The sequence below is a fragment of the Procambarus clarkii genome, chromosome 47 (assembly GCF_040958095.1).
Source record: "Procambarus clarkii isolate CNS0578487 chromosome 47, FALCON_Pclarkii_2.0, whole genome shotgun sequence".
NCBI lineage: Eukaryota > Metazoa > Arthropoda > Malacostraca > Decapoda > Cambaridae > Procambarus > Procambarus clarkii.
Window position 1 is genome coordinate 17,449,365 of NC_091196.1, and position 11,758 is coordinate 17,461,122.

At 57.3% G+C, this 11,758-nt stretch overlaps 1 protein-coding gene across 1 annotated transcript; it reads left to right on the forward strand.

Annotated features, from left to right (window-relative positions):
- The first annotated feature begins 5,556 nt into the window (after window positions 1-5,556).
- LOC123762888 (uncharacterized) lies at window positions 5,557-9,758 on the forward strand. Its single transcript, XM_069302304.1, has 4 exons — window positions 5,557-5,592; window positions 5,845-6,105; window positions 6,525-6,744; window positions 6,913-9,758. Exons 1-4 carry the CDS (start codon window positions 5,557-5,559, stop codon window positions 9,756-9,758), a joined length of 3,363 nt encoding a protein of 1,120 aa, XP_069158405.1.
- Window positions 9,759-11,758: the final 2,000 nt, after the last annotated feature.

The following is an 11,758-nucleotide window of genomic DNA, read 5'->3' on the forward strand; positions in this document are numbered from 1 at the left end:
GGTGTTGGGCCTGTTCTTGGGGAGAGGTAAGATGTTGACCTCTTATCCCAGCTGCTTCCGTGACCACACTGATCTGTCCTCGTCTGGCCTAGCCCAGACTAGAACCTTGTATCCTTCCGCCTAGTCAAAGTTTTACCAAGTTACTAGCCAGGTTTAAGTTATAACAATTAAACTCTGTTGTACTTAATTGATCCAGACTGGTTGAATTATTTTACTTTAATTAAATTACAAACATCTAACGGCAGAGCTGTTCCCGATCACAAAAATGGTTATTAAAACTTTGAGAAATAGTAGACCTGTCAACCCCTGATGACCTATGACCGCCGGTCACTCCGCCTCAAAAGTTAGATCTGATTCGTGACGTCACTGATGGTGACTTAAACTCAATAATTAGAATACTCTTGATATTGTATCCAGTACTATTATACAATACAATTTTAATGCAAAATGAATAAAGGCTAATTTTCTCTAAATTGCTGAATACTATAGGATGGTTCATTATACGCAGCTATGAACAAAGCGTCGGTTATTTCCACCGCGAATTCCCCTGGGGGTCAGGTCACCATGCGGCTCAGCTTCCCATTCTCTTTTGTCGATAAACCACTCTGGATAATTCTTACAACAGCCTAGTCTGTTACAGTGCAGGCTATGTGCCGCGGCACTTGTGGTGGTGCAGGCTGTGTGTCCCAGCACTTGTGGTGGTGCAGGCTGTGTGCCCCGCCACTTGTGGTGGTGCAGGTTGTGTGTCCCAGCACTTGTGGTGGTGCAGGCTGTGTGTCCCACTACTTGTGGTGGTGCAGGCTGTGTGTCCCAGCACTTGTGGTGGTGCAGGCTGTGTGCCGCGGCACTTGTGGTGGTGCAGGCTGTGTGTCCCAGCACTTGTGGTGGTGCAGGCTGTGTGCCGCGGCACTTGTGGTGGTGCAGGCTGTGTGTCCCAGCACTTGTTGTGGTGCAGGCTGTGTGCCCCGCCACTTGTGGTGGTGCAGGCTGTGTGTCCCAGCACTTGTGGTGGTGCAGGCTGTGTGTCCCAGCACTTGTGGTGGTGCAGGCTGTGTGCCCCGCCACTTGTGGTGGTGCAGGCTGTGTGTCCCAGCACTTGTGGTGGTGCAGGCTGTGTGCCCCGCCACTTGTGGTGGTGCAGGCTGTGTGTCCCAGCACTTGTGGTGGTGCAGGCTGTGTGTCCCAGCACTTGTGGTGGTGCAGGCTGTGTGCCGCGGCACTTGTGGTGGTGCAGGCTGTGTCCCAGCACTTGTGGTGGTGCAGGCTGTGTGCCGCGGCACTTGTGGTGGTGCAGGCTGTGTGTCCCAGCACTTGTGGTGGTGCAGGCTGTGTGCCGCGGCACTTGTAGTGGTGCAGGCTGTGTGCCGCGGCACTTGAGGTGGTGCAGGCTGTGTCCCAGCACTTGTGGTGGTGCAGGCTGTGTGCCGCGGCACTTGTGGTGGTGCAGGCTGTGTGCCAGCACTTGTGGTGGTGCAGGCTGTGTGTCCCAGCACTTGTGGTGGTGCAGGCTATGTGTCCCAGCACTTGTGGTGGTGCAGGCTATGTGTCCCAGCACTTGTGGTGGTGCAGACTGTGTCCCAGCACTTGTGGTGGTGCAGGCTGTGTGCCGCGGCACTTGTGGTGGTGCAGGCTGTGTCCCAGCACTTGTGGTGGTGCAGGCTGTGTGCCGCGGCACTTGTGGTGGTGCAGGCTGTGTGCCGCGGCACTTGTGGTGGTGCAGGCTATGTGCCGCGGCACTTGTGGTGGTGCAGGCTGTGTGCCGCGGCACTTGTGGTGGTGCAGGCTGTGTCCCAGCACTTGTGGTGGTGCAGGCTGTGTGCCGCGGCACTTGTGGTGGTGCAGGCTGTGTCCCAGCACTTGTGGTGGTGCAGGCTGTGTGCCGCGGCACTTGTGGTGGTGCAGGCTGTGTGCCGCGGCACTTGTGGTGGTGCAGGCTGTGTGCCAGCACTTGTGGTGGTGCAGGCTGTGTGCCGCGGCACTTGTGGTGGTGCAGGCTGTGTGCCAGCACTTGTGGTGGTGCAGGCTGTGTGCCGCGGCACTTGTGGTGGAGCAGGCTGTGTGCCCCGCCACTTGTGGTGGTGCAGGCTGTGTGCCGCGGCACTTGTGGTGGTGCAGGCTGTGTGCCAGCACTTGTGGTGGTGCAGGCTGTGTCCCAGCACTTGTGGTTGTGCAGGCTGTGTGCCGCGGCACTTGTGGTGGTGCAGGCTGTGTCCCAGCACTTGTGGTGGTGCAGGCTGTGTCCCAGCACTTGTGGTGGTGCAGGCTGTGTGCCGCGGCACTTGTGGTGGTGCAGGCTGTGTCCCAGCACTTGTGGTGGTGCAGGCTGTGTGCTGCGGCACTTGTGGTGGTGCAGGCTGTGCGCCCCGGCACTTGTGGTGGTGCAGGCTGTGTGCCGCGGCACTTGTGGTGGTGCAGGCTGTGTGCTGCGGCACTTGTGGTGGTGCAGGCTTTGCGCCCCGGCACTTGTGGTGGTGCAGGCTGTGTGTCCCAGCACTTGTGGTGGTGCAGGCTGTGTGCCCTGGCACTTGTGGTGGTGCAGGCTGTGTCCCAGCACTTGTGGTGGTGCAGGCTGTGTGCCCTGGCACTTGTGGTGGTGCAGGCTGTGTGCCGCGGCACTTGTGGTGGTGCAGGCTGTGTCCCAGCACTTGTGGTGGTGCAGGCTGTGTGCCGCGACACTTGTGGTGGTGCAGACTGTGTGTCGTGGCACTTGTGGTGGTGCAGGCTGTGTGCCGCGGCACTTGTGGTGGTGCAGGCTGTGTGCCAGCACTTGTGGTGGTGCAGGCTGTGTGCCGCGGCACTTGTGGTGGTGCAGGCTGTGTGCCCCGCCACTTGTGGTGGTGCAGGCTGTGTGCCGCGGTACTTGTGGTGGTGCAGGCTGTGTGCCAGCACTTGTGGTGGTGCAGGCTGTGTCCCAGCACTTGTGGTGGTGCAGGCTGTGTGCCGCGGCACTTGTGGTGGTGCAGGCTGTGTCCCAGCACTTGTGGTGGTGCAGGCTGTGTCCCAGCACTTGTGGTGGTGCAGGCTGTGTGCCGCGGCACTTGTGGTGGTGCAGGCTGTGTCCCAGCACTTGTGGTGGTGCAGGCTGTGTGCTGCGGCACTTGTGGTGGTGCAGGCTGTGCGCCCCGGCACTTGTGGTGGTGCAGGCTGTGTGCCGCGGCACTTGTGGTGGTGCAGGCTGTGTGCTGCGGCACTTGTGGTGGTGCAGGCTGTGTGTCCCAGCACTTGTGGTGGTGCAGGCTGTGTGCCCTGGCACTTGTTGTGGTGCAGGCTGTGTCCCAGCACTTGTGGTGGTGCAGGCTGTGTGCCCTGGCACTTGTGGTGGTGCAGGCTGTGTGTCCCAGCACTTGTGGTGGTGCAGGCTGTGTGTCCCAGCACTTGTGGTGGTGCAGGCTGTGTGTCCCAGCACTTGTGGTGGTGCAGGCTGTGTGCCCCGCCACTTGTGGTGGTGCAGGCTGTGTACCGCGGCACTTGTGGTGGTGCAGGCTGTGTGCCGCGTCACTTGTGGTGGTGCAGGCTGTGTGCCGCGGCACTTGTGGTGGTGCAGGCTGTGTGCCCCGCCACTTGTGGTGGTGCAGGTTGTGTGTCCCAGCACTTGTGGTGGTGCAGGCTGTGTGCCGCACCACTTGTGGTGGTGCAGGCTGTGTGCCGCACCACTTGTGGTGGTGCAGGCTGTGTCCCGCACCACTTGTGGTGGTGCAGGCTGTGTGCCGCACCACTTGTGGTGGTGCAGGCTGTGTGCCGCGGCACTTGTGGTGGTGCAGGCTGTGTGCCCCGGCACTTGTGGTGGTGCAGGCTGTGTGCCGCGGCACTTGTGGTGGTGCAGGCTGTGTGCCGCGGCACTGGTGGTGGTGCAGGCTGTGTGCCGCGGCACTTGTGGTGGTGCAGGCTGTGTGCCCCGCCACTTGTGGTGGTGCAGGCTGTGTGCCCCGCCACTTGTGGTGGTGCAGGCTGTGTGCCGCGGTACTTGTGGTGGTGCAGGCTGTGTGTCCCAGCACTTGTGGTGGTGCAGGCTGTGTGCCCCGCCACTTGTGGTGGTGCAGGCTGTGTGCCGCGGCACTTGTGGTGGTGCAGGCTGTGTGTCCCAGCACTTGTGGTGGTGCAGGCTGTGTGCCCCGCCACTTGTGGTGGTGCAGGCTGTGTGCCGCAGCACTTGTGGCGGTGCAGGCTGTGTGTCCCAGCACTTGTGGTGGTGCAGGCTGTGTGCCCCGCCACTTGTGGTGGTGCAGGCTGTGTGCCCCGACACTTGTGGTGGTGCAGGCTGTGTGCCCCGCCACTTGTGGTGGTGCAGGCTGTGTGCCGCGGCACTTGTGGTGGTGCAGGCTGTGTGCCCCGGCACTTGTGGTTGTGCAGGCTGTGTGCCCCGCCACTTGTGGTGGTGCAGGCTGTGTGCCCCGGCACTTGTGGTGGTGCAGGCTGTGTGCCCCGCCACTTGTGGTGGTGCAGGCTGTGTGCCGCTGCACTTGTGGTGGTGCAGGCTGTGTGCCCCGGCACTTGTGGTGGTGCAGGCTGTGTGCCCCGCCACTTGTGGTGGTGCAGGCTGTGTGCCCCGGCACTTGTGGTGGTGCAGGCTGTGTGCCCCGGCACTTGTGGTGGTGCAGGCTGTGTGCCCCGGCACTTGTGGTGGTGCAGGCTGTGTGCCGCGGCACTTGTGGTGGTGCAGGCTGTGTGCCCCGGCACTTGTGGTGGTGCAGGCTGTGTGCCCCGCCACTTGTGGCGGTGCAGGCTGTGTGTCCCGGCACTTGTGGTGGTGCAGGCTGTGTGCCCCGCCACTTGTGGTGGTGCAGGCTGTGTGCCCCGCCACTTGTGGTGGTGCAGGCTGTGTGTCCCGGCACTTGTGGTGGTGCAGGCTGTGTGCCCCGGCACTTGTGGTGGTGCAGGCTGTGTGCCCCGCCACTTGTGGTGGTGCAGGCTGTGTGCCCCGCCACTTGTGGTGGTGCAGGCTGTGTGCCGCGGCACTTGTGGTGGTGCAGGCTGTGTGCCCCGCCACTTGTGGTGGTGCAGGCTGTGTCCCGGCACTTGTGGTGGTGCAGGTTGTGTGCCCCGCCACTTGTGGTGGTGCAGGCTGTGTGCCCCGCCACTTGTGGTGGTGCAGGCTGTGTGCCGCGGCACTTGTGGTGGTGCAGGCTGTGTGCCCCGCCACTTGTGGTGGTGCAGGCTGTGTCCCGGCACTTGTGGTGGTGCAGGCTGTGTGCCCCGGCACTTGTGGTGGTGCAGGCTGTGTGCCCCGCCACTTGTGGTGGTGCAGGCTGTGTGCCCCGGCACTTGTGGTGGTGCAGGCTGTGTGCCCCGCCACTTGTGGTGGTGCAGGCTGTGTCCCAGCACTTGTGGTGGTGCAGGCTGTGTGCCCCTGCACTTGTGGTGGTGCAGGCTGTGTGCCGCGGCACTTGTGGTGGTGCAGGCTGTGTCCCAGCACTTGTGGTGATGCAGGCTGTGTGCCCCTGCACTTGTGGTGGTGCAGGCTGTGTGCCCCGCCACTTGTGGTGGTGCAGGCTGTGTGCCCCGGCACTTGTGGTGGTGTACACAAGTGCCGGGGCACATCTGTGAGGGATATACAGCATGACACTGGAGCACCTGGCCGTCCAACAACAAGTGGTGAGCCCGTCATGACCTGGACCGCTCATGGAATGTCTTGAACTTTAACAATCTTCAACCAAGTACTTTTCGCCTCTGCAATAAGCCATTAGCCCAAAACTCTCTATTAATATAGATATCAACGCTCATCAAGCAGAAGGAGGGTTGAAGAAGTCTCATAGTATGATAACAGCGCCAATATCTTAGTCAACCCTACTCCGTTCTCCTCAGCGTCGCCTGCACGCCATTAACAGAGGACCTTTTCTCTTGCAGATGTATATAGGACTTGTGTTCGTCCTCGTCGGCCTTGCTGTGGCTGATGAGTCAGGTGGCGGCCACCACCATCACCCACCAGCATCTGGCTATGGTCCTCCACCAGCTCCGAGCTATGGCCCGCCGCCGCCGCCACCGCCACCGAGCTATGGCCCGCCACCAGCACCGAGCTATGGCCCGCCGCCACCCCCAGTGTATGGCCCACCACCGGTGATCGTGTACCTGCAGCAACCTCAACAGGGCGGTAAAGGCAAGGGCGGGGTGAGTACAGCGGCTCCTTTTGTCCAGTGTTATGACGTTTGATCTTACAGACAAATTTCACAAAATGATTAATGTATTAACTCGACACAGACCAAATAACGCACAGATACAACAATTGAACAACATATGTACATGCTTACATATAATGCTTAAGTACACAGATCTAAAATACAGATACACAGAACTAGACTTGACAAGTACATGTAATCTATGTTATACAATCACACTGTACGTGATTCTGTGCCACGTAAGGTACACAGACGTCCATATTGCCTTGTGGCTTCCAGCATCTTGCCCGCCATCAGTGCCCTCGCCAGATCTTCATTCTTGTACTGTGTAATAGAGCTCGTGTACTCTGGCCTGTGTACTATATCTTGTGTACTATATCTAGAGGTGCACGATGTGCTTCTTTATTGCAGGAGTTACCTATAAATGACTTGGACTACTTTTTGTATGTCAAGGATTCTGTCTTTGGCGGTCTGACCGACAAGCTCAAGGGCGGGTTCGATACCGTGTCGGGATCCTTCGGCAGCATCAAGGACAAGGTCTCCTCCCTCAAGACTCGGGCTCTCAAGGCTCTGGTCGAGCTCCTCAAGGCTAAGTTCACCAAGGACAAGAAGGAAAGCGCTCCAGCTCCTGGTAAGACTCAGTCACTTGTACGAGTTGATTAACCTGAGTCAGTTGTAAATATCTGGTATACATGTGTCATAATAAGTCTGTACCATACATGTGTCATAATAAGTCTGTACCATACATGTGTCACAACAGTCTGTACCATTCACTCATTTACGTTTTTGATTCCCACAGCGCCAGCCCCCAGCTATGGCCCTCCTCCCGCTCCAAGCTATGGTCCTCCACCGCCTCCCCCACCAAGTTATGGTCCTCCTCCACCACCTCCCCCTCCAAGCTACGGTCCTCCTCCTCCAAGCTACGGTCCTCCTCCTCCACCACCTCCCCCTCCTAGCTACGGCCCTCCCCCCTCGACCTATGGGGCTCCCCCAGCCGGTGGTCACGCCGGTCCCCTGGTGGACGATGGACCTCCTTCTGGCTTCAACGGCAACGTCCCCGGAGGACCTTCAGGTAGCCGAGCTATTCCCGACACCTTCGGCGCCCCCAAGCCTGCTGATCTTGTCATTGGCGTTGGGTACCAGGCCCCGACTGACTCTTACAGTGCCCCGACTGGCCCTCACGGTGCCCCGACTGGCCCTCACGGTGCCCCGACTGGCCCTCACGGTGCCCCGACTGGTCCTCATGATGCCCCGACTGGTCCTCATGATGCCCCGACTGGTCCTCATGATGTCCCGACTGGCCCTCATGGTGCCCCGACTGGCAACGAATTATCCAGCTACGTCTCTTACGATCAAACAGGTGCGCTATTTCATCCTTCCAGCAGCAGGAGTCTTAAGACCAGGTCGCAGCCCATAGAAAGGCAGCCAATCCCCTTGCCCGAGCGGGTTCTATGGGCACTACAGAGAAACATTTTTCCCCAAACCTTTCCCTACGGCGTCCCTGGGCCCCAGCTCGGCCCCCCACACCCTGGGGACAGCCACGCGCGCGTCTCTCACTCCGCTCCTCTTGGCTGGCTCCCTCTCCCCCTCACTATGACCACCACACCTCAACCTTCTCACACCATTGTCCGACCCTTGGGACACTCTACACCGGCCGAGCGTCACCATGGACACCTAGAACCACGTGGTCTGGTCGAGCACGACCATGAACACCCAGATCTACTTGGTCTGGCCGACCACAGTCACCTCCTACCACAAGTCATTAGTGCTGTACTAATATCACCTACGACCAACAGCCCAACATTCCGGCCACCCTTCACAACCAACAGCCCAACATTCCGGCCACCCTTCACAACCAACAGCCCAACATTCCGGTCACCCTTCACAACCAACAGCCCAACATTCCGGTCACCCTTCACAACCAACAGCCCAACATTCCGGCCACCCTTCACAACCAACAGCCCAACATTCCGGTCACCCTTCACAACCAACAGCCCAACATTCCGGTCACCCTTCACAACCAACAGCCCAACATTCCGGTCACCCTTCACAACCAACAGCCCAACATTCCGGCCACCCTTCACAACCAACAGCCCAACATTCCGGCCACCCTTCACAATCTCTAACACTATTATCAGACAGGCCCACACAATCACTGCACAATGTCAGCCTTCCGATACTGAACCATTCTGGATAGTGTCATTCCCAGATGCACCTTCCAGCCCCCCGGGTCATCCCCTAATTATCCCCTCCTACTGGCCAGAGACTACCATCGTCAATCCTCCCACTCCCTCGCCTCTTACACCTTATGACAGACCCGTGATAAATCTTTCTTACTTGCCAGCCGTTAATCCATACTCCAGCTTCTCTTCCATACCCACAGGACGACCACTAACTACACCTTCTTACTGGCCAGGCACTAATCCATCAGTCGACACTTCCATACCCACAGGACGACCACTAATTACACCTTACTGGCCAGGCACCAATCCATCAGTCGTCACTTCCATACCCACTGGACGACCACTAACTACACCTTCTTACTGGCCAGCCACTAATCCATCAGTCGACACTTCCATACCCACTGGACGACCACTAACTACACCTTCTTACTGGCCAGCCACTAATCCATCAGTCGACACTTCCATACCCACTGGACGACCACTAACTACACCTTCTTACTGGCCAGCCACTAATCCATCAATCGACACTTCCATACCCACTGGACGACCACTAACTACACCTTCTTACTGGCCAGCCACTAATCCATCAGTCGACACTTCCATACCCACAGGACGACCACTAACTACACCTTCTTACTGGCCAGGCACCAATCCATCAGTCGACACTTCCATACACCCTGGACGACCACTAACTACACCTTCTTACTGGCCAGCCACTAATCCATCAGTCGACACTTCCATGCCCACTGGACGACCACTAATTACACCTAAGTGGCCGGCCACCACAGTCATCAACCCACCCCCAGTCTCCAATCCATGTGTTGTTCCACTCATCAACCTAATGGATAACGTTGGAATCCTTAACCACTGTGCTGGTCTCTTCCCTCTCACACAAAAGCCTTTATTTACTGATCGATCTAATATTTCGGACGATTTTACCTCTCCTGGAATTTCGCTTTTTGATTTTGTCAACACAGGAGGTGGTGATGGCGACACCCGTGTGTCAGGTGACGGCAGTGTTGACACGTTGGCCTGGGGGTCCAGAGATCCTAGACAAGATCACTTTCCAGTAGATAACTTTGTCGTAGAACTCTCGCCCAGCCCTGTGAGACCTAGTGAAGTAGTCACTGGTAATCCTGTAGTCCTCCCCATCAGCACTTATCATAGTCAAAGCTTTGGTGAGAGCGGCTGGAGAGTCAGTAACTTTACAGTCAGCACTCAACAGCCTGGAGCCCAAACACTCGCTACACTGAGCAGAACAACCAATACCCTCCCCAAACACATCACTACACCCACACCACATACTGTTAAGAGAGTGGAGAGCTTGACTGAGCCCACTGTGCCTAACCTGAGCCTTGACCTAGCCACTGGCCCAGACAACCTTCACCATTTTGGACCCAGCTTACTGTGGCGCCAGGAGAGCATCAGGAGGCGCATCCTTCGCCAGACATCTCTCACATAAACACTCCAACATCAGTTTCCCGTCCCAACCCGCATTCATCCTCCGTCTAACACCTCCAGGATCAGTCTCCCTTCCCAACGCTCCTTCGTCGTCCGTCTAACACGCCATACACAATTCTGATGGGTGTCTCGGACACACACAAACCCATCAGTGTGATCCAGGACACTTGAGACACAGGACACTGGAGACACAGGACACTACACCTATGAGGACACAGGACACTACACCGTGAGACTTTTGAGACTTCGAGGAGAGCCGGCCAGAGGTGCGGCTGACGACGTAATCAGCCGCTGATGAGGCCAGATCATAACTTTCCCTCGCCTCGACTCCAACTTGTAACACCTTCCACACTTAACTCTGAGACCAAGTGCTGACTACTCAGGTCTCTCTACAGGAGTGTCCTCAGTGCTTCCTCCTGACCTTACAGCAACTTACATCCCCCAGTGATTTATATAAGACTGACAATTGCTGTTATATATATATATATATATATATATATATATATATATATATATATATATATATATATATATATATATATATATATATATATATATATATTTGTTGTTATTTTTCTATTTTTAGTTACAGGTCATTGTTATGTCAAGCGTAATTTATTGTCACAAAGTGTGTGTAGATGTGATGTTTAGCAGGTAACCCCGAGACTGTTGTGGGAGGCAAGAGGCACCGGGTTGAGGTAGGAGTCATACCCAGTGTACAGGCACAGTAGGTGCCTAGGCCACGGCCCACTGCACCCTCCTCCTTACCCAGTGTACAGGCGCACTAGGTGCCTACACCACGCCCACTGCACCCTTCACTTTAACCAGTGTACAGGCGCACTAGGTGCCTACACCACGCCCACTGCACCCTTCACTTTAACCAGTGTACAGGCGCACTAGGTGCCTACACCACGCCCACTGCACCCTTCACTTTAACCAGTGTACAGGCGCACTAGGTGCCTACACCACGCCCACTGCACCCTTCACTTTAACCAGTGTACAGGCGCACTAGGTGCCTACACCACATCCACTGCACCCTCCTCCTTACCCAGTGTACAGGCGCACTAGGTGCCTACACCACACCCTTCACTTTACCCCAGTGTACAGGCACACTAGGTGCCTACACCACACCCTCTGCACCCTGGTCATGCTAAAGCCGTCTCTGCAGTATGACCTCACTCTAAGCTTCAGTGTGTTAGCCGCGAGTTCAGCATTCAAGCCAAAGTTTTAGTATGAAATGTTTCTAATTTATAAAGTAATGTAACACTGTAGTTGCAAAATGCCCTTCCACGTGTTCTAATAATTCTTCTCTCACATTTTCAGGACGTTAACACAGGTGAAGAGGTCATCAGTGAGCATGTGTGTGACCTTGACACTCACACTGAGGTGAAGAGCGCGCGTGCGTGACCCAGGCAGGTGGTGGCGGCCAGCTGGGGTCGCCCCGGCCAGCTGGGGTCTCCCCGGCCCGCTGGGGTCGCCCCGGCCAGCTGGGGTCTTCCCGGCCAGCTGGGGTCTCCCCGGCCAGCTGGGGTCGCCCCGGCCAGCTGGGGTCGCCCCGGCCAGCTGGGGTCGCCCCGGCCAGCTGGGGTCTCCCCGGCCAGCTGGGGTCGCCCCGGCCAGTTGGGGTCGCCCCGGCCAGCTGGGGTCGCCCCGGCCAGCTGGGGTCTCCCCGGCCAGCTGGGGTCTCCCCGGCCAGCTGGGGTCGCCCTGGCCGCTCCTGTACCGCGCCAAAACATCTCCGTTACTCTCACGTGACACTGTTGTTCTCCATGCAGAACAATATGACACATAACTGCACTATGAAATCACGGAGAAAGACATTTTGTTATATATTTTTCGCCGACTGGCCTTGTTACTTGTGTATACATATGGAATGTGCTCTCCAGAACTGTTAAGACAAGGGGCTGTTCTAATTAACATTGGCCGCCAAGTGTTTCTTGATGCGGGACCCTGGGAGAAGGAGTCCGAGACCCGTGGGGTCCCTGGAACACCTATGGGAGA